This window comes from Budorcas taxicolor, chromosome 12 (assembly GCF_023091745.1).
Source record: "Budorcas taxicolor isolate Tak-1 chromosome 12, Takin1.1, whole genome shotgun sequence".
Classification (NCBI taxonomy): domain Eukaryota; kingdom Metazoa; phylum Chordata; class Mammalia; order Artiodactyla; family Bovidae; genus Budorcas; species Budorcas taxicolor.
The window spans coordinates 86,827,138-86,852,983 of record NC_068921.1 but is presented as its reverse complement, the minus strand read 5'-3'; the positions used below and the strand labels follow the sequence as shown (position 1 = coordinate 86,852,983).

At 63.3% G+C, this 25,846-nt stretch overlaps 1 protein-coding gene across 1 annotated transcript; it reads left to right on the top strand.

Annotated features, from left to right (window-relative positions):
• The first annotated feature begins 150 nt into the window (after window positions 1-150).
• ADPRHL1 (ADP-ribosylhydrolase like 1) lies at window positions 151-25,846 on the top strand. Its single transcript, XM_052650005.1, has 8 exons — window positions 151-648; window positions 4,679-4,843; window positions 8,715-8,840; window positions 9,583-9,723; window positions 10,332-10,459; window positions 11,632-11,764; window positions 12,190-12,343; window positions 19,245-25,846. The coding sequence occupies exons 1-8, from the start codon at window positions 435-437 to the stop codon at window positions 23,995-23,997; spliced, it is 5,814 nt and encodes a 1,937-aa protein (XP_052505965.1). The 5' UTR covers window positions 151-434; the 3' UTR covers window positions 23,998-25,846.

Below are 25,846 nucleotides of genomic sequence, written 5' to 3'. Positions count from 1 at the left end.
AGAGGGGCCGGGGACTCGGGGGTCTCAGCCTGGCCGTGAGAGGCCGACGCACACTGTGTGATTGACTGGACTGAGCCTGGGTGTGGGGCTTCCACACCGGAGCTCTAGAAACGCGAGTGCGTCCTCCAGGTCACTGGGCAGACTTCCCCAGAGCCGTGGCCTCGCCCGCCCAGGGCTGCTCTGAGCCGCAGACGCCTCCTCGGAAGAGCCAGCTCAGTCCCGACCCTGTGGACAGACGCTGCCGCCCCACGTGGCTGGGGGAGGCTGTGAGCTGCAGTCCAGACGGTGTTCTCATTGGTGCCACCTGCAGAGACAGAGGAGGAGTCCCTGCCACTCGGGCAGGCTCCCGACAGAGGCACAATGAGCGGCCCGGAGGTCAGCGGGGCGGCCTGAAGGCGGAGCAGCGCGGCGGCCGCCCGCAGCCGGGGGCAGATATGGAGAAGTTCCAGGCTGCGATGCTGCTGGGGGCCGTCGGGGACGCGCTGGGGTTTGGGCACGCTGCCAGGGAGAGCAGCGCCCCGGGCGCCAGGGTCCAGGAGGAGATGGGAAAGGGAGGTGGGCTGGACCATCTCGTGCTCTCGCCGGAGATGTGGCCGGTAAGCGACAACACCATCATGCACGTGGCCACGGCGGGGGCCCTCGTCACAGGTGAGGCTCTGCCCGGGGGCGGGGCGGGGGGCCCAGAGCCCGGGGGCCTCCTCACAGGTGAGGCTCTGCCCGGGGGCGGGGGCTGGGGGGTCCCGAGGTGAGGGGCCCGGAGCCCGGAGGTAGCTCGGCACACGGGGTCCCCGGCAGTCGGGGTGCGCCTCCGCTGCATTCCAAGACAGCCTGTTGGGCAACTGTGCCACTTTACTCTGCTCACCTGCAGACTTGGGCTCTTAAGCCAAGACTTTCCATCGCGTTTGTAAACGTTCACTCAGCAAACCCTGTGTATTCAGAGTTAAATGCAATCAGAGGGCTCACTTTGGGCCCATTTGGGAGGAAACCTCAACTTCTCACTGTGAATAGTTAGCTTGCTTCTGAATTTATTTCAAAAAATATATAAAATAACAAGCCAGTTTGCAGTTGGGCCGATTAAGATGATATTTGGGGGGAATTGTTTCTAAATCCCGATGAATGGTGGTTAAAATGCCATCTGCCGAAACACGGATTTAGCTTGGAGAGCTGCAGGTTCTCTGTCACCCTAAGAAATGCCATGAAGTTGTTGGATTTGGGGGAAACAGAGTTTCCTTAAGTAGCAGGTTGATTTGAGGAACACATTTTTACTGAATTTCGGAAAAGCAGCGGGTGTCTGGGTGAGGCACAGCCCCTTTGCCATTGCTGTTGAAAACCTGTCAGAGGGTGAGCGCGTCACTGCAAAATTAGAACCTGAGGCGGCTCTGAGTGGCTGGAATGTGTGTGTCACTGAGTGCTCACCCGCCAGCCGCGCGGGAGCCGGGTTTAGCTCGGATGTCACGGCACAGGAATGCCGTCTGCTCCAAATAGCAGGCGGAGAACTGAGCCTCAGATAAGATAGTGTCACAGCAGGTTGACATGACAAGCCGTCCTTCTGAGTCTGCAGACTCCAAGACCCGGGGGTGGGGTGCAATTGTGGGGCTTCCGGGCCGTCTCTGGCCAGGCCCCAGGCCCCTCCGTGCCTCATCCCTGGGCCCTCCAGGGGTGCCCACCTGCCTGGGCACCTCTCCAGCCTGCACTGTGGCCCCAGGACTCCCCGGCGTGGCCCTGTCAAGAACGTGCTCCCCCGGGCTGGAGCAAGTCACATCCCCTTGGCAGGAATAGGGCGGAATCCACCCGGTTAAGCGTGTGGATCCGGAGCACACTGGTCGCAGGCCCAGTTCTGAGGGGCGTGGGCACCTCTGGACGCATGCCCTCTGGCCTGCAGGTGACCCTGATGTGCTCGGGCAAGGCTGCGCCCACAGAATGTGCTTCACCCTCTAAACATCTAAGTTTAGTTTTCAAACAGCCCAACTTTTTTCTTTAATAACAAACTGTAGCTTGTGTAAGGGGCATGGGAAATAGATGGGGAAACAGTGGAAACAGTGTCAGACTTTATTTTTCGGGCTCCAAAATCACTGCGGATGGTGACTGCAGCCAGGAAATTAAAAGATACTTGCTCCTTGGAAGAAAAGTTATGACCAACCTAGACAGCATATTAAAAAGCAGAGACATTACTTTGCCGACAAAGGTCCGTCTAGTCAAGGCTATGGTTTTTCCAGTGGTCGTGTATGGATGTGAGAGTTGGACTGTGAAGAAAGCTGAGCACCGAAGAATTGATGCTTTTGAACTGTGGTGTTGGAGAAGACTCTTGAGAGTCCCTTGGACTTCAAGGAGATCCAACCAGTCCATCCTAAAGGAGATCAGTCCTGGGTGTTCATTGGAAGGACTGATGCTGAAGCTGAAGCTCCAATACTTTAGCCACCTGATGTGAAGAACTGACTCATTGGAAAAGACCCTGATGCTGGGAGGGATTGGGGGCAGGAGGAGAAGGGGACGACAGAGGATGAGATGGCTGGAGGGCATCACCGACTCAATGGACATGAGTTTGAGTAAACTCCAGGAGTTGGTGATGGACAGGGAGGCCTGGCATGCTGCAGTCCACGGGGTCGCAGAGAGTCGGACACGACTGAGTGGACACACTGAGCCCCGTGCGTCACGGCGCCGGTGGACCCTTCCTGTGGGCCTGTCTCTCCATGGGTGTTACCACTGCATCCTCAAGCCACCCTTCAGGTCTTTATTACGGCGGATCACAGGTCGAGGAACTGATGCAGAGGAGCAGCATCATCGGCCCAGCGCCGCCCAGCAAGTGCAGACAGAAGCCGCTCAGCCTCGGCCTGCCTCTGGAGCCCCGACCCAACCCGGGGGGGAGGGGGCAGGACCTGCGCTGCTCCGGGCCCGGCAGACCGCGGCTCTTCACATGATTTCCAAAGGCAGGTAGGGCTCGCCGCCCCAGGCGTGTGGCCGTGGGCCGGGCCCTGCGGAGCGGCGGGTACGCCCGGCCGTGCCCGCTCTGCCATGCCTCTGAGATGGGCAGTGCTGAACAGAAGCGGGTGCTGAGCGGGGCGGGGCGTCCGAGGCCCCGCAGGGCGGGCGGGCCCTGCAGAGCGGAGAGCGGTCCCGGCCCCACGGTCCTCCCCGCCTCGTGCTGCCTGTGGTGGCCTTTGAAGCGCAGGCGTTACCGAGGGGTCCGGATGGGTCTGCTGCCTTCTCTATGTCATGGCCTCATCTGGGGGGCTCACAGGGAGCTTTGTAGGTGGGTCTGTCGGGTGGGGGAGACAGAGAAGCGAGTTCGGTGGCCGCGTCAGCACGCCCAAGAGCTCAGGCCAGAGGGCGCGAGTCTCTGTGGCTCTGAATTCGGGATCAGTTCCCAGGATTTTGCTGCCGTTTTGCTTTTAAAGAACTTTTGTCTCTTGAAAAAGAATGTGATTCCAGAATAAAACAACCCATTTTAGGGGACCTGGAAGGGCCAGGCTTATTCACCCTGGACTGGGAAGGTGGAGGAGGTGGCAGACACCCTGGCCTTGCCCCTCCCCAGCCAGGGTCAGCCAGCACCACCTGCTGTCACCCGACGTCGCCAGGGTTACCCAGTGTCACCTGGCGTCACTGTCCACAGGCCAGACGGGACTCACGCCCGCCAGCCCGGACCCTACCACACCCCCGCCCAGCTCAGAACTGAGGCAACACGGCATGGCCCAGAGTCAAAACAGCGGCCAGACGGTGCCAGGCCTCTGCCCCGCTGCTGAGAGGTGGGGGTGGACAGGAGCCGCTCCCCCCGCAGCGCGCCCCCAACCCTGCCTGGACTCAGCGTCTGCCTTCCCCGCCCACACCAGGGCCGGAGGCAACCTGGGCTTCATGCCAACCGTGCTCTGCCTCCGGCTCTGTGCCCAGGGTGGGCGGGAGAGGGGCAGGGTCCTCCTCCACCCCCATGGCCCCCAGAGACTGGCTTCGCCGGGAGGGGTGCACGCAGCCCTGCACAGACAGGGCCAGGTGTCACCAGCCTCTCTGGCAGGCGCGCCCTCTGCCCGCGCCGCCCCATCCGCTCTCGTGTGGCCAGGCCCCCTGGGCCCCAGCTTTTGAGGGTGTGTGGCCTCTGTCCGCCACGCTGTGGACTCACTTAATGGCAGAAGCGCCCAGTTGTGATCAAAACCCATTCATGACCCCTCGCTGAGCCTACAGCAGGCAGACGGGGGCCTGACTGTGCTGTGGGGGCGCGTGAGGCCATCCAGACGCCGGTCAGCAAGCCCTCTGTGCCTGGCACCCCATTCTGGCACCCTGAGGTCTCCAAGGACACGTCCCCAGACCACCTTCCCGCGGGGTCACGGTGGGATGATGGGGACGGTGGGGGCAGGGTGTGTGGCTGCTTGGCTGGAGTGGGGAGCGGGCAGCTGGGCTGGGAGGGCGGCTCTGGGTGCCCTGGATGGGGGACCCTGAGGGCCGCGGAGCAGGCGGGTGTCAGGCCAGCGGGCCCCTCGTGGACAGAGCCATCAGCTGTGCATGAAGACCCCAGGTCTTCCTAGATTCTCGTGTGTAACAGTGAGAAAGCACACCTCTGAAATGAGATGAAATCCAAAGCGCATTGCATCTGCGGTCGGGTCTCTCCAGGGAGTGGGTCCCAGGGCCTCCCTCCTGTGGGGGGGCGGGCCGCGTGCTGGGGCGCATCTGATCCCCCCTTCCTCCCCAGACTTCTGGTGCCTGGACGACCTCTACCGTGAGATGGTGCGGCGCTATGTGGACGTCCTGGAGAAGCTCCCGGAGCAGCGGGCAGACCCAGCCACCCTGGAGGGCTGCTCCCAGCTGAAGCCAGATAACTACCTCCTAGCGTGGCACACGCCGTTCAACGAGAAAGGTCAGGGAGCTCTCCTCTCCCTCTGAGGAGGCGGGGCCGGAGGGCCTCTGTGACATGACCGGGCCCGCCACCCCCAACGGGACCCCTGGGGATCCAGCCCCGCCTGGGCGCCACCGGGGATTCAGGCATCTCAGTCACCATCCCTGGTTTGCATTAAGGATAATCTCCCACTGCTTTCCTTTTAAATGTGTGTTCTTAGCCGAAACATCAAGGAAAGCATACATCACCTGCAAAGATGTCTGTCTCTGAGACGATCTCGTGTGGGGTGATGTTGGCAGGCAGCCTCTGCCCCGGGGCTCTGCTGCCGGGGTCCTGGACCCGACCACTGGGCTCACAGCAAGGGCAGGCCCGACCTCTAGGCTGATGCTGAAGGACACCATCAAGTCAGATGCTACTGGCAAATAAAGAAGCAGGAGGTATGGTCCATAATAAAGAGAAATGCCAGTGAATCAGAAATGACAAACTCTGACAGCCATTGAGTTATCACGTAAGGATATAAAACTGTGTGTTCTGTGCTTTAGAAAAGTTAGGTAGAGACATACAGGTGTACAAAAGACCTACATCACAGTTCTGGAGAAAAACACTACAGTGTCTGAGTAAAACTCACTGACTGAGATTCACAGCAGATTAGACATTTCAGGAAAAAGATTAGTGAGTTTGAAAGGCACAGCGATAAAAACTGTCCACAGTGGGACACACAGAGAAGAAAGGACCCGAAAACGGGGAAGGGCATCAGGGAGCCGTGGGACAGATCGGAGCACCAGGTCCTTAAAGGAGGAGGGAGAGCAGAAACATGTGGGAAACAGTGGCCCGAATTGTCCAAAGTAGATGTTTACAGAAGTGAACTCACACGCCCCAGAAACTCAATAAATTCCAAGCATAAGAAACAAACAAACACCTCCAACAAGACCCACAGCCATCAGATCACTCAGAACTATCAGCAAAGGAGGAGCGCTTTCCGTGCAGAGCGCCAAGCTGAGGGCGGCGGGCTCCGTCGGAAGCAGCACCTCCGGGCGCAGAGAAAATTCAGCCAGACCGACGCCCGGAGCAGAGAGGCCTGAGCAGCCTCTGAGGGCGGAGCGGAGGAGCCCACGCCCGAGGGTGCCGGGGAGAGACGCCCGCAGGGAGGGATGCCCGCAGGGAGGGACGCCCACACGTCCTGACCACCTGCACAGGCCAGGCGGGTAGCAGTTCATCTGTGAAGGAAATGACGGCGGGAACGCAGACCCAGCGTCCTCACGGGGAGGCTGCCCACAGCAGCAGAGGCCCGGAGCCAACTGTACACGGCCCCTCCGGGGAGCTGAGTCAGCAGCCCCCAGGCGCCCTCTCCCCTCAGACGCCACGGAGGCCAAGAGGCCGGGCAGGCAGGCCACATGCTGGGAGAACGCACTGCCGAGCACAAGTCTGCGAGGGATGTGAGCCCCAAGGACGTAAGGAACTGCTTTTAAAAGTGACTTTGTTCACTTACTGCTGCCAGTGCGGGGCCTCTGTAGCCCCGGGGCTTCCTCCAGCTGAGAGAGCGGGCGCTGCCTCTCTCGGGGACGCGGGGGCCTCTCCCGCCGTGAGCACAGGCCCGGGCACTCGGGCCCCAGCAGCCGCGGCCGTGGGCTGTTGTCCCGGCTCCCGTGCCCTAGCGCACAGGCTCAGCTGCGGAGGAGGGAGAGCGTGGCTTCTCCGCGCCACGTGGGGTCTTCCTGGGTTAGGGATCAAGCCCGCGTCTGCTGCGCCGGCAGGTGGGCTTCTTTACCTCCGGGCCCCCAGGGACGCCCTGGAGCCCTCTCAGAGCCTAGTGATGAGGGACGCCCCTGGGGGCCCTGTGGTTACGAACCCGCCTGCCACTGAAGGAGACATGGGTGGGATCCCTGGTCTGCGAAGGTACCACATGGCGCGGAGCAGCTAAGCCCATGTGCACAGCTCCTTAACCCGAAGTCTAGAGCCCAGAAGCCACCGCCACACCTCACAGCTCCAGAGCAGCCCCCACTCACCTCGGCCAGAGAAAGCTCACAGCAGCGACGAAGACGCACTGCAAGCGTAAATGAGTAGCTAATTTAAAAACCCAGATTATAGAAGAGCAACCCCTACAAAAATGGGAAAACTGCTTAAACCAGCACTTCCCCAGGGAAGGCGTGAGCACGCCAGGGAAGCAGCGCCCGTCACCACCCGGCGACTTGGAAGCCACGGCGAACGGCCCAGCCTCACGGCTCACCCCAGCCCCACGCACTCACCCCAGCCTCACGGGCTCACCCCAGCCCCACACACTCACCCCAGCCCCACGCACTCACCCCAGCCCCACGCGCTCACCCCAGCCCCACGCACTCACCCTAGCCTCACGGCTCACCCCAGCCCCATGCGCTCACCCCAGCCCCAAGCACTCACCCCAGCCTCACGGGTTCACCGCCAGCCCCACGCACTCACCCCAGCCTCACGGGTTCACCGCCAGCCCCACGCACTCACCCCAGCCTCACGGGTTCACCGCCAGCCCCACGCACTCACCCCAGCCTCACGGCTCACCCCAGCCCCACGCACTCACCCCAGCCCCATGTGCTCACCCCAGCCCCACGCACTCACCCCAGCCTCACGGCTCACCCCAGCCCCACGCACTCACCCCAGCCCCACGCACTCACCCCAGCCCCACGCACTCACCCCAGCCTCACGGCTCACCCCAGCCCCATGCGCTCACCCCAGCCTCACGGACTCACCCCAGCCTCACGGGCTCACCCCAGCCCCACGCGCTCACCCCAGCCTCACAGGCTCACCCCAGCCTCACGGGCTCAGCCCCAACTTCACAGGTTCACTCCCAAACTCATGGGCTCACCCCCAACCTCACGGGCTCACCCCAACCTCACGGGCTCACCCTAACCTCACAGGCTCACCCCCAACCTCACGGGTTCACCCTCAATCTCATGGGTTCACCCTCAACCTCATGGGTACACCCCCAACCTCATGGGCTCACCCCCAACCTCACAAGTTCACCCCCAACCTCACGGGCTCACCCCCAATCTCACGGGCTCACCCCCAACCTCACAGGCGAGCTCGTGTGGGCAGTGGTGTCTGGATGTGGCGGAGATTCCAGGGTGGGGGTGTGCAGTGGTGTGGCCGCTTCAGAAACTGGTCCCGCAGTTTCTCACAACGCTGAACATTCATGCGATGTATGAGCTCAACGTTCTTCTCAGAGATGTTTACCCAAGAGAAGAGAAAGCGCCCTTCCACACGAGACTTCGTCATCAATGCTCATAGCACCTTTATCTGTATTAGCCTCAGACTGGAGACAACTCAAACGTGCGTCAGCTGCGAGTGGACAAACTGGCTGAGTTCCCTCCACCCACACGGCGGAGCCCAGCCACGGACACACAGTGCAGACGATCCCAGCACAGCTACGCTGTGTGGAGGGAGCCAGGCAAAAAAGACTGCTTTCCATGTGATTCTGTTTGTATACGTTTCTAAAGGGGGCAGAAGCACAGACGTGTTGTAGTTTTCCTTTGGGCACCGGTTTCCTCGGGGTATCACGTCAAGACAACACGCATTTGTCAACTACACGTGGCCGGTTGTCCGTCAGCTGTAGCTCAGGGAAGCAGCTTTTAGGCAGGGGGCATGCCTGCCTGGACGTGCACCATGGACAGTCTGGCTCCTGCGATCCCAGTCGGGGCACCCTGGGAGCGGCCCCCACCCCAGTGGAAAGCCTGCCTTTCATGGCTGCGTCTGTCCCAACACGTGCCTCTGCGACTTCTTCCATCTCTAGTCTTTGTCAGGAACGTGGGCAGTTTCCCTGTCTCTGATGCACCGACGCGGATAAACGTGGGCACAGACTGCCGTGCGTGTCCGGGTTAGGTGGGGTTGCAGGCAGAGGTCTGAATGCAGGTTCCCCACGCAGGCTCGGGGTTTGGTGCTGCCACCAAGGCAATGTGCGTGGGGATGCGGTACTGGCAGCCGGAGCGGCTGGAGACGCTGGTGGAGGTCAGCGTGGAGTGCGGCAGGATGACGCACAACCACCCCACAGGTGACAGCGCGGCGGTGGGCGGCGGGGCTCAGGGGGACCGGCAGCCCCGCTCGGGAGCCTGGCCCCGGCGGCGGGTGGGGGCCCCCCGGCCTCTGTCCCGAGCGTGGCCCTGGCAGGTGGGGGTTCCATCCTGGGGTGGGGTCCACCCTGGCCTCTGTCCCGAGCGTGGCCCCGGCAGGCGTGGGACCCACCCCGGCCTCTGTCCCGAGCGTGGCCCCGGCGGGCGTGGGGTCCCCCTGGCCTCTGTCCCAAGCATGGCCCTGGCAGGTGGGGGATCCATCCTGGGGTGTGGGCCCATCCTGGCCTCCGTCCTGAGCCTGGCCCTGGCGGGCGGGCATGGGGTCCATCCTGGCCTCTGTCCTGAGCCTGGCCCCAGCAGGTGGGGAGTCCATCCTGGCCTCTGTCCCAAGAGTGGCCCTGGCGGGTGGGGGTTCCATCCTGGGGTGGGGGCCCACCCTGGCCTCTGTCCCGAGCGTGACTCCGGCGGGCGTGGGGTCCACCCTGGCCTCTGTCCCGAGCATGGCCCTGGCAGGTGGGGGTTCCATCCTGGGGTGGGGGGCCCACCCTGGCCTCTGTCCCGAGCGTGGCCCCGGTGGCCGTGGGGTCCACCCTGGCCTCTGTCCCAAGCGTGGCCCTGGCAGGTGGGGGTTCCATCCTGGGGTGAGGGGGCCCCCCTAGCCTCTGTCCCGAGCGTGGCCCCGGCGGGCGTGGGGTCCACCCTGGCCTCTGTCCCGCGTCCCAGGCTTCCTCGGGTCTCTGTGCACCGCCCTGTTTGCGTCGTACGCCGTCCAGGGAAAGCGGCTGGAGCAGTGGGGGCGAGACATGCTGCGGACGGTGCCGCTGGCTGAGGAATACTGTAAGAAGACCATCCGGCACCTGGCAGGTGAGTCCACGCCCCCATCCACACACACAGCGGCGAGGCCAGGCCCGGGGGAGGGCGGCTCCGTGTGACGGGCGGACCCCAGGTCTGTGGTCTGCGGTGCTACCTGGCCGCAGGGCAGGAGGCCCAGTGTGGGGACACTCTCTGGGCTCTTGAGGCGCGGGGTCCCCCCCACCCCTGGCATCATCCATGAGCCGGTGTAGCTGCACAAAAACGATTCAGAAGGGTCACCAGTGCCTCCGGGGCTTGGATGTCAGGCGACTAATTAGGGGCAGTGAATGTCCTGTCTCCTGACTTTGCAGGCACAGCACTGAGTTAACAGAAACATTCAGGCTCAGAATTTCCGTGAGAAGCCACTTAGACCTTGCCATGGCTGCCTTAGTTCAGCACACCTTCAAGCATCCTTTCCCCTCTCCATCTTCCCTGCTAGTGTCTCAAAGCAGCTACAGTGTGAGCATCTTTTAATTTTGGGAGCCATTGCTAAAGCCCCAGGCCCTCCTCCAACCCCATCTGGGTGGGGGCACGGGCTCTGCCTCTGACCCTCCCCATCGCAGCCCACAGCACCTGGCTGGACGGCCGGCACAGCCTGCTTCCCTGCTCTTTGTGTTTAGAATACCAGGAGCACTGGTTTTACTTTGAAGCTAAGTGGCAGTTTTACCTGGAGGAGAGAAAAATCATCGAGGACACCGAGAACGAGGCCAGCTTTCCCGACCGCTACGACGCGGAGGAGAGGGAAAAAGTAGGCTCTTGGGCCCGAGATGCATGGGGTGAGAGAAGTGGGGGCCACTGCGCGGGGTCCCAGGCCCAGCCCTGCCTACCGCCCCCACCTGTGGGAAACCAGGGAGGTGAGCTGAGGGAGCATCTGGGGGGCTGTGGGCGACCATGCAGGAAGCCCGTTTGAAATGGCTACTGCGTTTATCTTTTCATCTTCTTGATTATAAGCACAATTTGTGCAAAAATAGTCCATCTCACTTCATCTCTTCTGAAGACCAGGGATATAGGGTTGTCTAGGATGAACAAATTGGTGCAAACCAGTGGCATTCCCCATGCTGAGAAAACCCCTGCAGTGGCTGAAATCACTGGGATCGTGATTGGCAACACAAGAGAAAGCCTGTGTAGCTATAGTTTAACTGAGACAGACATTTATTATCCTCGCATAAAGGATGTTCAGAGCTGGTCACAGTCTCCTGCAGGGAGGAACTGGGGGTCTCCCTGGTTTGGCTGCTCTGCTATTCTGAGAACTTGCCTCAGAGCCCAGACTGGCTGCTCCTGCTCCAGCCAGCACCCCTGTATTCCAGGTGTCAGGAAGTGTGGAAACAGCATCTGCCCTTCCTTTTCCAAGTGGTTCCTGCTGCCCTCTCGTTTCTCTCGCACGGGTCCCCTGATGCAGGAAGACTCTGTCACACTGTTCTGGAGACGCTGCTGCCTCAAACCAACCTGGCTTTGTTGCCAAGGTGCAGCAGTGTGACCTGCCCGTGTCCATCTCCCTGGCTGTGCCTGGCCCCTGCCCCTTGTCAGGCTTCTCTCCCAGACAGAGGGACCTGCCCTGAGCCCCCAGCTGCTTGAGCCACCGTTGCTCCCACTGTGTCCACTGACTGGTCTGCAGCCCAGAAAACACCCAGCACCCGCCCGGCCTCACTTGTCCCCGTGCCCCGTGCAGGCCGCAGTGACGCCCGGCCACAGCATTCCAGGCCCCTTGCCGGCCGTCACTGAATTCGCTGCCTTTGTCTGCGGGAAGGCCGGGGCGTGAGAGCGCTGGGAAGCAGGCCTTTCCTGCCCACTGTCCACCGCAGCCGGGGGCAGTGCCTGGGTACAGGGGCCTCACATCAGTGCAGGGATGGGCCAGGAGCTGTGCCCCGAGGCCCTTGGCGTGGCCCAGGCCAGGCCCCTGACCCATGGTGCCCTCCCAAGACCTACAGGAAATGGAGCTCTGAGGGCCGCGGGGGCCGGCGGGGCCATGACGCCCCCATGATCGCCTACGACGCCCTCCTGGGAGCCAAGGGCAGCTGGACGGAGCTGTGCCGCCGTGCCATGTTCCACGGAGGTGAGGGGCTGCCCACGGGCCTCCTGCTGGGAGGAGCACCTGCCTCCCCAGCACCAGGGGGCCTTTCCGAGTGCCCAGGGGTGCCCAGCGGCGCCTCCCGGGGCAGGCGGAGGGGAGAAGGGGGCAGCGACCTGGGGCCTCAGGCAGGTAGGGAGGAGGAGGCTGGGAGGCGAGGTCCGCGGGTGAGGGGCGCTGTGGGAGCATCACCCCTTTGAGGCTGTCCCCTGAGTGCTGGGCCCCGGGCTGGGAAGACCTCTGCACACCGGGGGTGTAGCCGTCCCAGGAGCGGGAGGGGACACCCCGCCCCCTCACTGGGCTACGGCCGAGGTCAGGGCAGTGGCTGAGACGGCTCAGCCCCCTGGCGAGGGGATGCGGGGCCGGGGGCAGGGACCACAGGGCAGTTCTGAGGGTCCCGTCTCTTCCAGGTGAGAGCGGGGCCACCGGGGCCATCGCCGGCTGCCTGTTCGGGCTGCTGCACGGCCTGGACGCTGTCCCCGTGGGCCTGTACCGCGCGCTGGAGCACCAGGAGGAGCTGAGGCGCCTGGGCGAGGCGCTGCACCGCCTGTCCTCACAGGAGAAGTAAAGTCTCCCCGCCAAGGCCACACACAGCCCCCGTGTCGCCTTAGCCCGCCCTCCGGGTCCCCGGGGCCTAACTGCTGCGTAAAATGCATCGTTTGTCCGATGAGCGTGTTCTCCCTGCCCTGGCCTCGTGCCTTACTGATGTCACTCTGCATTTGACACCTCAGACCTCCAAATACAAGGTCACGAAGGGCCTCTTGGACAGTCGGTGTATTTTATTCTGTTGCAAAACTAATGCTCTCTGCTCACTGGCTGGACAGCACTAACCGCCACGGCTCAGCTGGGGCGGCCTCAGGCTGCAGGGCGTCCCACACGCCGCCTTCTAGCTCCTAGTGGGGCCTGTCCACCCCACACACTGCTGGGTCCCCAGCCCCGTCTGCACCCTCCCACGGTGTGTCCAGACCAGGAGGAAGAGCGGCCCCCAGCCCGGGCCTTCGGGGCACCCCACACACTCGTCTAACCACCAGCCCACGTGTTTAATCACACCAGCGCTTAACACCAACCCCTCTGGGAGCGACTAACCGAGGACGCCTGGAAACGGGCCGCCCTTCCCCAGGCTCGCCGATGAGGACAGAGCTGGGCATGCTCCCTGTGGTCGGGCTTCTCCCCGAGGACACTCCCTCTTGTTAAAAATAACTCTGACCACAGCCTTGGTGAAGCAGCGGCTGGTGTGAGCGGAACAGTGGGTGGTGGCTGACACGTAATGCGTGCGTCGCCAGCTCGGCAGGCCCATCATGCGGTGCCAGTCCCCACGGGGTGAAGGCTTACTGCGGAGAGGTCAGGCGCGTCCCCTCCAGACACGCGCAGCACTCACCCCAAGCCCCAGGCCGCAGCGACCGGGGCATGTTTCTAGCCGAGGCCATGGGTGGTACTCCACTGGCCCGCTGGGCCCCTGGCTATGCTAACAAGCCCTTGGCCTCGCGCGCATCGTGACATGGGGGCTCCACGCCGCGGCTCTGAGCCACCGAACTAACCTCGATGCTCAGGACACTCAGCAGTCAGAGTCGGGGGAGGGCAGGTGCCCCACCGTGCGGGTGCAGGCAGGGCCAGGGGTGCAGAGATTAACAGAGTGGTGTTCCAGGAACGGAAGCCAGCTAAGGTGAGTCAACCCTGGCCCAGGCGCGCAGGACGTGTTGGGCTTCCACGCAGCCTCCATGCCGTGTGCCTGGCCCTCCCGTCAGAGCTGCATGCCCGCGCCACTGTGCCCAGGGATGGGGAGCCCCTGGGCTGGAGCCGTGGGGCCTCCACCCTCCTGACGACGCAGGAGGACTCATCGCCTCCTTGGGAGTCAGGCAGCGAGTCTACTTACAGACTGATTATAAACTAAAACACACAGAGATTCTCAGGCTCATAAAATTAGAGTGAAATTCGTTCCCCCCACTTCCTTTTCCTATTCCAGGGAAACGCAAATCTTGAAAAGAAAAAAATCATAAAAGGAAAGAGAATCCCATATGTACTCAGATGTTCTAAAATGTAACAGTTGCTGATTTCATTTTTATTAGAAAAGGGATACGTGCATTCAGCTTCAGAAACCCAGTCCATAAATTGGGGTGTCACCCGACTGGTGTCACCAGGGCGAGGTCATGGTGCCTACACTTCCTTCCAGAAGGCTCTGCACACACAGTGAGGGTAAGCGGGGTTCCACACACACGCATTTCTGTGGTACACACACACGACTTCTCTGCACAAACAGGAATCACACATTACCTATGACTTGTTTTGGGTGTTTTTCACTTGACACTTTTCTGGACATTTTCCTGGACCATCACACATACATCCCTCTCCATCTCCTTAGCTCTTGCCTGAAATTCCATTGCCCTGAATTTGGTGGCCGTTTCCCTCCTGCGTCTGTGCTGCACGCCTGCATTACGGCCCCACGGCCGGTCAGGACGCGGGTGTGAGAGCCACAGGTTCACACCCTGAGCCACAGCTTCAGGGAGGGGCCTTCCAACAAGCCGACCCCACCCCCAGCCCCTCTGCCTCCCTGACCCCCCCGTCAGTTATGAACCCAGCACCCGGACCAGATGGAGCAGGAAGCGTCCAACTCTGTGCTCCACCAAAATGCGGGGCTTGAAAACCCCATCCCCAGGACTCACCCCGAAGGTGCGAGGGGTTCCTGGGGCGACACTGGCAGCGCTGACCACCTGGGTTAAGATGCCCCCCGTCTCAACCTGTTCCCGGTGAAGGAGTAGATATGATGTGAGCGCCCAGTGTGGTGGAAGGATGCCAGCCTCGAGCCTTTCGGGGGCTCCAGGAACCTGCCATCCGCTCAGCCTCAGCTTCCCTGGACGGGGCTTAGGTTCCGGGGCCAAGCTGCAGACAGGTGACGGCCAGGCCAAGCCCACGCCAGTTCCTTGGGCTTCTCCTCTCCCCTGCCCGCCCCCAGACACGAGAGAGGAAATGCTGGGCCCCCAGGTGTGAGCGGGGAGACGCGGGCCGGCCGGAGTCTGACCACAGGCCAGCCCCGCGGACACAGGCAATGGCAGGTCACCCTCAACCCGGAGCCTCACCCACCCCACCTGGGCTCACATGTCCCCCTGGCGCAGGTCACCCTCGACCCAGAGCCTCACCCAGCCCGCCTGGGCTCACACGTCCCCTTGGCGCAGGGGCGGTCAGTTTTCAGGGCCCTGCAGGCCATTCTCGAAGCCAGGGGCTTTTCTGCCTCCCTCAAGCACAAAATCGCAAACGGCTCAAGGAATCCACGTTCTCTTCGCCCAGCTTCACCCACTGTTACTGTGCTCGCACTGGGCCCCGTTTACTGCAGAGTCTTCTCTCCCTCTCACGACATGCAGACACACGGAGACACGGGCAGAGACACGCACAGACACACACACGTAGACACACAGACACACACAGACATGCATAGAGACACAGGCACGCACAGAGACATGCACAGACACGGACAGAGACACAGACACCAATGGAGACACACAGACACACAGAGACACGGACAAAGACACACACACACAGACACACACACAGACATGCGCAGAGACACACACAGAGACACACAGGCACTCAGAGCCGCACACACAGACGCACACACAGACGCACGCCGCAGCAGCTGTCGCTAGGCATGAGGGGTGCGTCCCCACAGCACTTCGCTATTTAAATCTCAGGTTCCGAAATAGTATCCGACCCTCAGGGCCCGAGGCAGCCTGTGCCCAGGAGACCCTTATCTCAGCGGGGGCGCGGGGGCGGGGCCGTCCAGTCGCTGCCCACGTGCGGCAGAGCGGGCCCAGGCCAGGCCCGGCCGGGCCCTCCGGGAGGCAGACCAGGGGCCCTGGCGGGGGGCGTGGCCCCGCGGGCGCTGGACGCCGCTGCCTCTTAGGACAAGGAGCGGGTGCAGGACGCCGGCGTCCCGCCCACCTGAGACGGCCGCGGGGGCCCGGCGTTGGCCAGGGGGGCCGCGGTGTCGCCGGCGGTGACGGGTGACCCTGGGTTTCGGGCGACCTCTGACAGGACCGCGCTAGGAACGCCTGCTGCGGCCCTACTGCTCCCACTGGCCCCGGGAGAAACGCGCTCCGCTCTCCTCCTGGGACGGGCTTGCTCACGCCCACCCCGGGGCCGTCCTCCGGGCAGCGCTGGGCGGGCCCCTGTGATGGGCAGGCTGCTGAGGCCCCGGGCTGGGAGCTGCGGCCGGGGGCGGGCCGCGGGGGTGGCGCGGGCAGGCGCCCGCGCAGGGCGCGGCCCCGCCGGCGGGCTCAGTGCTCGGACGCCGGTGCCGCCCCGCTCCGCCCCGCTGGCTCTGCTTTCAGCCGCGGTCCCTGCGCCCTCTCGGGGCTCGGTGCCTTCAGGGCTGGCCTGTTGAGGAGCCTCGGCCCCCACGTCGGGGTCTGAGGCTGGAGAGGCCCTGCTCCACGAGGTTCTCACGGTGGGTCCTGGGCCGGCAGCCGCGTCCGCTCCTGGAACCTGCCGGAAACTCAAGTCTTGCGCCTGAGACCAGCCGCTCTGGGTCCTGGGGGCCGAGGCGACCGCGCGAAGCCGCGTTCTGTGCGAGTTCACGGCGCCGCGGTGAACGCAGGGTTCCCAGCAGAGGTCCGCGGAGAGCCCCCTCCGCCTGGACCGGAGCAACTCAGCCCGAGACCCGCTCCCAGGCAGTGGGCGTGCGCCCGGCTCACCGAGGAGCCCGCGGCTGTCACACCGCCATGGAAGCCCCCCACCGGCCCCTTAAGAGCTGCCTGTGTGCAGCTTCTGAAAATAGAGCTCTCGCTTCTGCAAAAATAGTGGAAGTCCGGAAAGAAAGTGTGTTCGCAGGCTTGCGTCTCCGCCCGCTGTGTCTCCAGCACTTTCCCGCCGCAGACTCAGAAGTGCTGGTTTCCGAGGCGTCAGCCACTTAGCACGGGTCCCGGCCCGCACACAGCCCAGTAACCCTCGCCCTGTGCCGATCATCTCTGGGAATGAGCGGCCAGCGGGGGAGGGCTGGGCTGCGATTCTGGGCCGGTCTTTGCCAAACGACCAACTGTAGAGGCTGGGGCCCCACCAGGGAGGAGGCTTCAGCAGCACTCGGCCGACACGCTCCGGGGAAAGTGTCTGGTCTGGACGCCTGGCTGAGACCCCTGCCCCAGGAATCCTGTAGAGGCACCGCCGCAGGTGGCCGAGCTGGGGTGAAGGGGCCTTGGGGACAGGGCTGCAGGGTGGGGCTCAGGCCTCGGTCTCAGTGTTTCTCTGGGAGCGTTTCCGAGGGGCTCAGGAAGGCGGCCCCGGGCGGTGACCTCAGCCCTCCTCCCTCCACGCGCATGGAAGTCCTCCCACTCCAGCTCTGCAGACACCACACCATCGTCCCCGCCCCCCACACTCCCACCCTGGTGAGACCCAGAAGGGAGGCCCCTGCCAGACCCTCCAGCGCCTGAGGGCCACAGCAGGCAGAGTCTCAGAGCTGGGGACATTCCCCTTGGGGCTGAGTCAGGGCACAGTGCGGTTAGAGGAACCGACAGAACCACAGATTAGAAGCTACTTACGCTTTTTCCTACCTTATGCAAACAAAGCTCATTCAATTCAGTCACTCAGTCACATCTGACTCTGGGAGCCCATGGACTGCAGCACACCAGGCCTCCCTGTCCATCTCCAACTCCCCGAGTTCACTCAAACTCATGTCCATTGACCCAGTCATGGAGTCGGTGATGCCATCCAACCATCTCATCCCCTGTCGTCCCCTTCTCCTCCTACCTTCAATCTTTCCCAGCATCAGGGTCTTTTCTAATGAGTCAGTTCTTTACATCAGGTGCCCAAAGTATTGGAGTTTCAGCTTCAGCATCAGTCCTTCCAATGAATATTCAGAACTGATTTCCTTTAGACTGGTTGGATTTCCTTGCAGCCCAAGGGACTCTCAAGAGTCTTCTCCAACACCACAGTTCAAAAGCATCAATTCTTCAGTGCTCAGCTTTTTTTATGGTCCCCTTCTCACATCCATACATGACCACTAGAAAAACCATAGCCTTGACTAGACAGACCTTTGTTGGTAATGTCTCTGCTTTTGAATACGCTACCTACATTGGTCGTAGCTTTTCTTCCAAGGAGCAAGCGTCTTTTAATTTCATGGCTGCAGTCACCACCTGCAGTGATTTTGGAGCCCAAAAAAAAAAAAGTCTGGCGCTGTTTCCACTGTTTCCCCATCTATTTCCCATGAAGTGATGGGACTGGATGCCATGATCTTCATTTTCTGAATGTTGAGCTTTAGGCCAACTTTTTCACTCTCCACTTTCACTTTCATCAAGAGACTTTTGAGTTCCTCTTCACTTTCTGCCATAGCTCCGGGGTTAGAGCACTGGTCTTGTAAATCAGGGGTCGTGAGTTCAAATCTCGCTGGAGCCTACTGGGCAATCCTTTCATTCTTTTTGGGCCTCCCTGGTGGCTCAGAGGTTAAAGTGTCTGCCTGCAATGTGTGAGACCTGGGTTCAATCCCTGGGTTGGGAAGATCCCTTGGAGAAGGATGGGCAACCCACTCCAGTATTCTTGCCTGGAGAATCCCATGGACGGAGGAGGCTTGTGGGCTTCAGTCCATGGGGTCGCAAAGAGTCGGACACGACTGAGCGACTTCACTTTCACTTTCTGCCATAAAGGTGGTGTTATCTGCATATCTGAGGTTATTGATATTTCTCCCGGCAGTCTTGATTCCAGCTTGTGCTTCTTCCAGTCCAGCATTTCTCATGATGTACTCTGCATAGAAGTTAAATAAGCAGGGTGACAATATACAGCCTTGGCGTACTCCTTTTCCTATTTGGAACCAGTCTGCTGTTCCATGTCCAGTTCTAACTGTTGCTTCCTGACCTGCATACAGATTTCTCAAGAGGCAGGTTAGGTGGTCTGATATTCCCATCTCTTTCAGAATTTTCCACAGTTTATTGTGATCCACACAGTCAAAGGCTTTGGCATAGTCAATAAAGCAGAAATAGATGTTTTTCTGGAACTCTCTTGCTTTTTCCCTGATCCAGCGGATGTGGGCAATTTGAGAAGAGATCTCTAGTCTTTCTCATTCTATTGTGTTCATCTACTTCTTTGCATTGATAGCTGAGGAAGGCTTTCTCATCTCTCCTGCTGTTTCTGGAACTCTGCGTTCAGATGGGTGTGTCTCTCCTTTTCTCCTTTGCCTCTAGCTTCAAACCAGGAAGGCCCGCATTAGAAAGGGAAAAGTGAACCCCAGAAGTGCAAGCAGTTTTCAAAGTGCCCTCTCCAAGCTCTGCAGAGGGCCCGGTCAGTTAGCAGAAAGGGGCACGGTGGCCCAGAGGGGCGTGGGCAGCCCTGACTCTTGCCGCAGACGCAGGGACGACTAGAAGCCAAGCCCAGGCCCCATTCCTGGGCTTCTTGGGGTGTTTTAAATGGGATCGTCCCATAAGAAATGTACGGGCTCACCCTAGAAAAACGATGGTAAAATCTGCGACGATTCATTCTTTCCCTGCAGCCCCAGGAGCAGCAAGGTTTGCAGCGACAAGACGCCCGTCAACGTCCAAGCCCTGAAAAAGAAGGTCGGCCAGGTCACATGCCACCCGGCGGTGCGAGCCGTCCTCAGCAGCCTGCTGCTCTACCTGACCGACCGCGAGGACGCGGCCCCGGGGCCTCCTGCCGCCCGGAGGGCAGAGGGCATGGCTCGCCGGGCCCCTGAGCCCCAGGACGCCCAGCGGCGGCCCACGCGCTTCCAGCTGCTCCAGGCCAGGTTCATGGGCAGCGGCCGCGAGCCCCGCCTCAGGAGGACCCGGGAGGTGGGGCGGCTGATCTTCAGGGACAAGCAGGGCCCTGGCAGGGGCGTGGTGGCGGCCACCGTCCACAAGCTGCTGGAGAAGGCCGGGGAGGCGGCCGGTCGCCCGGCCCCCGGCAGGGAGCCGCCGGGCCGCGAGAAGCCGCGGGCCCTCCCGGCTGGGAGGAGCTCGGTGAAGAGCATCCTGAAGGTGTTCCTGGCCGCGGAGGAGAAGCAGGCCGCGGAGCAGCCTCCCGTGGAGCCGCGCGCAGCCGTAGGGGGCCCGGCCGCCAAGCCGAAGGGGAAGGCGGGTGGGCGGAGCGCGGCGCTGGCCAGGCTGCGGGAGAAGTTTGCCCAGAGCGGCGGCCTGTGCGCGGAGGCCGGCCTCCTGCCGCGGCGCGCGGAGGAGCGCAGCAAGAAGCGCACGCCGCGCAGGCCGCTGCACCGGCCGGAGCTGCGCGTCCTCCGCGTGGCCACCCTGGCCAGCAGCTGCCTCCGCGCGCCGCCCGCCCGCCTCCTGGCCTGCTCCACCGAGCCTGCGCTGCCCTTCAGCGTCGCCACCGTGGTCTGCGGGCCCCGAAGCTGGCTGTCCCACGGCACCCGAGTCACCCACACGGGCGTGGGCCGTGCGCCCCGAGAGGACACAGGCACCTCCCCTGACGCGGCAGAGAACTCCGGAGGGAGCAGAGAGCCGGGGTGGCGGCCCCCGCAGCCCTCCACGCCCCGGCTCGCAGCTTCCAGGGACGGCCTGGAGACAGGGCTCCCAGATGTGGAGGCCGAGTGTGTCCCCCCGGCAGCCCCCGCTGCCGCCTCCCCCGGGGGTGAAGCGCATCCTGGCCGCAAGCCTGCGAGCTCCGCGCTGGGCCCAGCCAGCCCAGGCGGTCAGGGGGCTGCTCAGGGGGCCAGGGAAGTAAGCCTGGGGCCGCGGCCAGGACTCTCCGGAGGCGGCGCGGGGGCTGGCCCCGAGGTCACCTTGACCGTGTGCAGCTCAGAGGACGAGATGGACACAGCGAGTGTGGACTGGGTGCCAGAGCCCCTCTTCGCCGTCCAGGAGAGTCTCCGAGAGGAGAAGGCGCCCGGACACATCCCCCCACTGGCCGCACTCACCGCACCCTCCGCGCAGGCCGCGCGGCGCACACAACCCGCCATGGAGCCCCCGCAGGTCACGGTCAGACTCCCGGTGGTCCACACGATGCCGCCCCCTCCCGCCACCCCGCAAAGGGCGCCAGGAGACCAAGGCTGGGGTCCTCTGGGCGGGGTCATTGAGACTGGAAACCCAGGCGCCCCTCATTCCCCCACCGCCGAGAGCGGGAGCCGGGGTGCGCCGCCGCAGGGCGCAGGGGCGGAGCCGAGGCTCGCAGCCACACGCGGTACTGCTGCCCGCGGTCCAGACCTCCCCGCCGCCGTCTCCTCGACGGGGCCACAGAACAGCTCCTTGGGAGGAAAGGACGCCAGACCTGGGCCCGGGGCCTCACAATGGCTCCTGAAGCCCAAGGACGGGCGTGGGGAGGACTCGCGTGGAGAGGGCGCGTCCCCCCTGAGTTCTGAGCCGCCTCTGCCGTCAGAACCGCAGGGAGGGCCAGGCGGCCACGCCGGTGCCTGGGAGAACCGTGGGAGGGGCCACACGGGCTGTGCACCCGCGGGCCAGCAAGCGCCAGCGCCCACCGCTCGAGGCAGCAAGAGCGGGACGCGTGTCCCCGCGTGGCCAGTGGCACTGGCTGGGGCTGGGGCGAGGCCCGAGAGCCCCGTGCACAGGAGCCCCCCGAGTGAGCAGGAAGGGCGTGGGAGGCCCCCGCCACGCCTGGAGTCAGCTGGGTGCATGCCTACAACTGCAGGGAGCGCCGGCAGTGATCTTGGTGAGGAGAGAGCCTCCTCCTCAAATGAAAAGACACCGCCCGGTGTCAGAGCCCCCAGGCAGGAGCCGGTGGGCAGCGCCTCCCGGAATCCCCCAGCCCCGAGCCCCAGAAACTTGGCAGCTGGGCCGCGGGAGGGTAAGGGGGCTGGGTGGCCCGCAGGCCCGGGCCTCATGGGTGTCATGCCTGAGGAGTCTGCTCACCAGCCTGGCGGCCACAGCTCGGCCTTGGGGTCCCCGCCCCCGCCCGGCCCCACTCAGGAGGCCCCCGGCGCGCCGACTCTGGCCGTCCAGCCCCACCTGGCGGCTCCGGGTCACCTGGCCACAGGAGACGTGGCCACAGGCGGAGAGAAGGTGGAGGCAGGAGGCAGAGTCACAGGCTCTGTGCGGCGGAGGCCTCGGGGGGACAGCCTGGAGCTCCCAACTCCAGCCTCAGGCCTGCCGGAGCCACGGGGGACCCACGGGGCAGGGACTCCAAGGCCGCAGCTTCCTGAGACGCAGCAGGCAGAGGGCAGGGCGGGCCTCTCGTCCAGTGAACAGCTTCCCCTCGGTGCCAGGCCTTCCCACCAGCCCGGCCCCTCGTCCGCAGCAGCAGACGGGCCATGGGGGGACAGGGTGGCCCCCAAGCACCCTGACCTCCAGGCTTCCGGGCAAGTGGAGGGAGGGGAGCGGGCTGGTCTGGGGACTCGAGAGAGTCGGCGTGGACGAGAGGAGGGGTCCCCAGGGGCTGTGAGTCTGGATGGTTCTGGAAGGAAGGGAGAAGGCCTTCGGGGTGAGAGGTCCGGCTCGCGAGGGGTCAGGGAGTCTGGGAGCAGGCCCCCGGAGGAGGCTCTCGGTAGGCATGCCGGGAAGGGCCCAGAACTCCCGCGGAGGCAGCAGGCGGGGCACGCCAAGGGTCTCCCGGAGGAGCGGAGGGCCCCAGCTGCGGAGAGCCAAGCCCCGTCCCTCTCGGGGAGCCCCGCACTCCCAGCGCAGGCCCAGGTGAGCCAGATGGTGCCTCCCAATTCAGCACGGCCCGCAAGTGGCTCGGGGGGAGTGACGCTCGCAGCAGGCAGAAATGAGGCACCCCAGGTTCCAGCCCCCAGGAGTGGTCAGGGGGGCCCCCGAGTGCTACTGGGAGAGGGCCAGAGCCCGGCAGCACCCAGCCCCCGGGAGGGGGCGATCCAGGCACCCTCCAGCATCCAGAAAGGGCAGACCTGGGTGTCCCCCAGTCTCAGGAAAGGGCAGAGCCGGGCACCCTCCAGTATCCAGGAGGGGCAGAGCCAGGCGGCTCCCAGCCCCTGGGAGGGGCAGAGCCAGGCAGCCCCCAGCCCCCAGGAGGGGGAGATCCAGGCACCCTCCAGCATGCAGAAGGGGCAGACCTGGGTATCCCCCAGTCTCAGGAGGGGGCAGAGCCGGGCACCCTCCAGTATCCAGGAGGGACAGAGCCAGGTGGGCCCCAGCCCCGGGGAGAGAGAGATCCAGGCACCCTCCAGCATCCAGGAGGGGCGGAGTCGGGCAGCCCCCAGTCTCAGGAAGGGGCAGAGCTTGGAGGGGCAGAGTCCGGCAGCCCCCAGCCCCCAGGAGGGGGAGATCCAAGCACCCTCCAGCATCCAGAAAGGGCAGACCTGGGTGTCCCCCAGTCTCAGGAAGGGGCAGAGCCGGGCACCCTCCAGTATCCAGGAGGGGCAGAGCCAGGCGGCTCCCAGCCCCTGGGAGGGGCAGAGCCAGGTGGCCCCCAGCATCCAGAAGGGGCAGAGCCAGGCAGCCCCCAGCCCCTGGGAAGGGGAGATCCAGGCACCCTCCAGCATGCAGAAGGGGCAGACCTGGGTATCCCCCAGTCTCAGGAGGGGGCAGAGCCGGGCACCCTCCAGTATCCAGGAGGGACGGAGCCAGGCGGGCCCCAGCCCCGGGGAGAGAGAGATCCAGGCACCCTCCAGTATCCAGGAGGGGCAGAGCCAGGCGGCTCCCAGCCCCTGGGAGGGGCAGAGCCAGGTGGCCCCCAGCATCCAGAAGGGGCAGAGCCAGGCAGCCCCCAGCCCCTGGGAAGGGGAGATCCAGGCACCCTCCAGCATGCAGAAGGGGCAGACCTGGGTATCCCCCAGTCTCAGGAAGGGGCAGAGCCGGGCACCCTCTAGTATCCAGGAGGGACGGAGCCAGGCGGGCCCCAGCCCCGGGGAGAGAGAGATCCAGGCACCCTCCAGCATCCAGGAGGGGCAGAGCCAGGCAGCCCCCAGCCCCTGGGAAGGGGAGATCCAGGCACCCTCCAGCATCCAGGAGGGGCGGAGTCGGGCAGCCCCCAGTCTCAGGAAGGGGCAGAGCTTGGAGGGGCAGAGTCCGGCAGTCCCCAGCCCCCAGGAGGGGGAGATCCAGGCACCCTCCAGCATCCAGAAGGGGCGGAGTCCAGCGGCCCCCAGCTTCCAGCCAGTGCCAGGCTCTGCAGTGCCCACACCCAAGCTGGGGAGCAGCCTTGCGCCCCGTGGCCCTGCCCAGGAGGGGCCCCCAGACGCCCCCGGGGTGGGGCGCGGCAGGCGCGGGCCGCAGCTGGCCAAGTACCGAGCCCAGAGCTTCAGTGACCAGAGGTCCTTCGAGCTGTCTTTTAGGCCAACCATCCTCAGGGCCAGCGACAAGTACAGGCCTCCGCAGTGACCCCGAGTGGCGTCAGAGGCCCAGATCTCACTGGGGTCTGGGCACGGCTGCTCCAGACCCCCAGCCTGGCCAGAACCAACAGACCCGGTGGCCACTGACTCTCAGAGCCGTGAAAGGCCATTCCTAGCACTGCTTCCAGGCGCTTTCCCTCAGGGCTTGCTGAGCAGAGGGGCCCGTCACCCAGCTCATCTGTCCCTCGGCTGTCAGAGCAGCGTCCGAGGGCCTGTGAGTCCTGCTGGGGCCTGGGCAGGCGCTGGCCCCGGGGCCGCCCACCCGCAGGGGCTGGGGTCGGCCCCCCGAGCTACAGACCCTGCAGGCCCTTGGCAGAGGTGTGGGGAGCCCAGCAGAGCCCCCGGCCTGACCCCTCTCCCGCAGGCTCACTTGCTCAGGCCCAGCGCCTCGGCTGGGGCTGGGGGTGCCCGCCCCCTACTGCGCGCCTAGCGGCACCATCTCATTTAACCTTTCTGTTGATTTGTACTCTGGTACACAAAGGATTTAAGGCAGCGGTCGGCAAAGAGACGGAGGAGATAAAAGCGCTGTGCACACTGCATGCTCCCTTTTCAAGAGGAGGAGCAGGAGGGGCTTGGCGCTCTTTTTAGACAGACCAGAACATCCACTGAGATGCAGCCAGTCGTGTCCGTGGAAACACCTGAGCCCCCCACCCCACCCTGAGCCTCCGAGGGGCCACCTCCCATGGCCCCCACTGCCGGCGACACCGTCCTCCCAGCAACCCCCGAGAGGAGAACAGAGAGACCCCTGAGGACTTGCTGGGGGTCCGTTTCAGCTGGTCCTGGACCCCTGAGGACTTGCTGGGGGTCAGTTTCAGCTGGTCCTGGACCCCTGAGGACTTGCTGGGGGTCAGTTTCAGCTGTCCGGGGCCCCTGAGGACTTGCTGGGGGTCAGTCTCAGCTGGTCCTGGACCCCTGAGGACTTGCTGGGGGTCAGTTTCAGCTGTCCGGGACCCCTGAGGACTTGCTGGGGGTCAGTCTCAGCTGGTCCTGGACCCCTGAGGACTTGCTGGGGGTCAGTTTCAGCTGTCCGGGGCCCCTGAGGACTTGCTGGGGGTCAGTCTCAGCTGGTCCTGGACCCCTGAGGACTTGCTGGGGGTCAGTTTCAGCTGTCCGGGGCCCCTGAGGACTTGCTGGGGGTCCATTTCAGCTGGTCCTGGAGAACCCTGAGGACTTGCTGGGGGTCCGTTTCAGCTGGTCCAGGGCCCCCGCCTGGACCACCGGGCCCTTCGAGCTTGGCTGGTGGACAGAGTGCTCACACTGCAAATGGGATGTCTTTTCTACAGAAGAAAGACCCTCGAGACCCCTGGGCTGAAACAACCATTGCGGCAGCGGTGGGCGGGCAGGTGGCCGACGTCTACATCGGCGTCTTAGCGACATGCTTTCTTAGGTTGAAATAGCTCCTCGGCTTTCACCTCGATTCAGCGCTTTCAGGCTCTGTTTACAGACCCGTCCGTGAGCCCCACGTGTGTATGTATGTGCGTGCTGCCCAAGGAGAAGACGCTGTCACCAGGATCACGGGCGTGCGCTTTTATTTCAGGTGCCCCGTCAGGAGCAGTGTCGCTCAGGAGTGTACAAATTCAGCATTGCGTATTTGTGTAGTGAGGGCATCTTTGCGGTTCGGTCGTGACTTTTTAAATATTTGATTACATATTAACCGTCAGCTGTTGATTCAATGTTCCTTATTTTATCCTCCTTTGTATACAAGTTAACTCTAAAATGATCCCTTAGGCAAGAATTAACTAAATATATTTTGTGGTATTCTTTCCTTTGAATTTCTACTAACTTTATTCAGCTGGAAATCATCTTGAGAAAGGAAATAAAACATGCGGCTCGCCACA

Bases quoted from the DNA above. Each gene is read 5' to 3' on its own strand.
- ADPRHL1 (XM_052650005.1), top strand. From the start codon at position 435: ATGGAGAAGTTCCAGGCTGCGATGCTGCTGGGGGCCGTCGGGGACGCG. The intron at 649-4,678 runs GTGAGGCTCTGC...CTTCCTCCCCAG, and splicing joins GGCGGGGGCCCTCGTCACAG to ACTTCTGGTGCCTGGACGAC. The intron at 4,844-8,714 runs GTCAGGGAGCTC...TTCCCCACGCAG, and splicing joins CACGCCGTTCAACGAGAAAG to GCTCGGGGTTTGGTGCTGCC.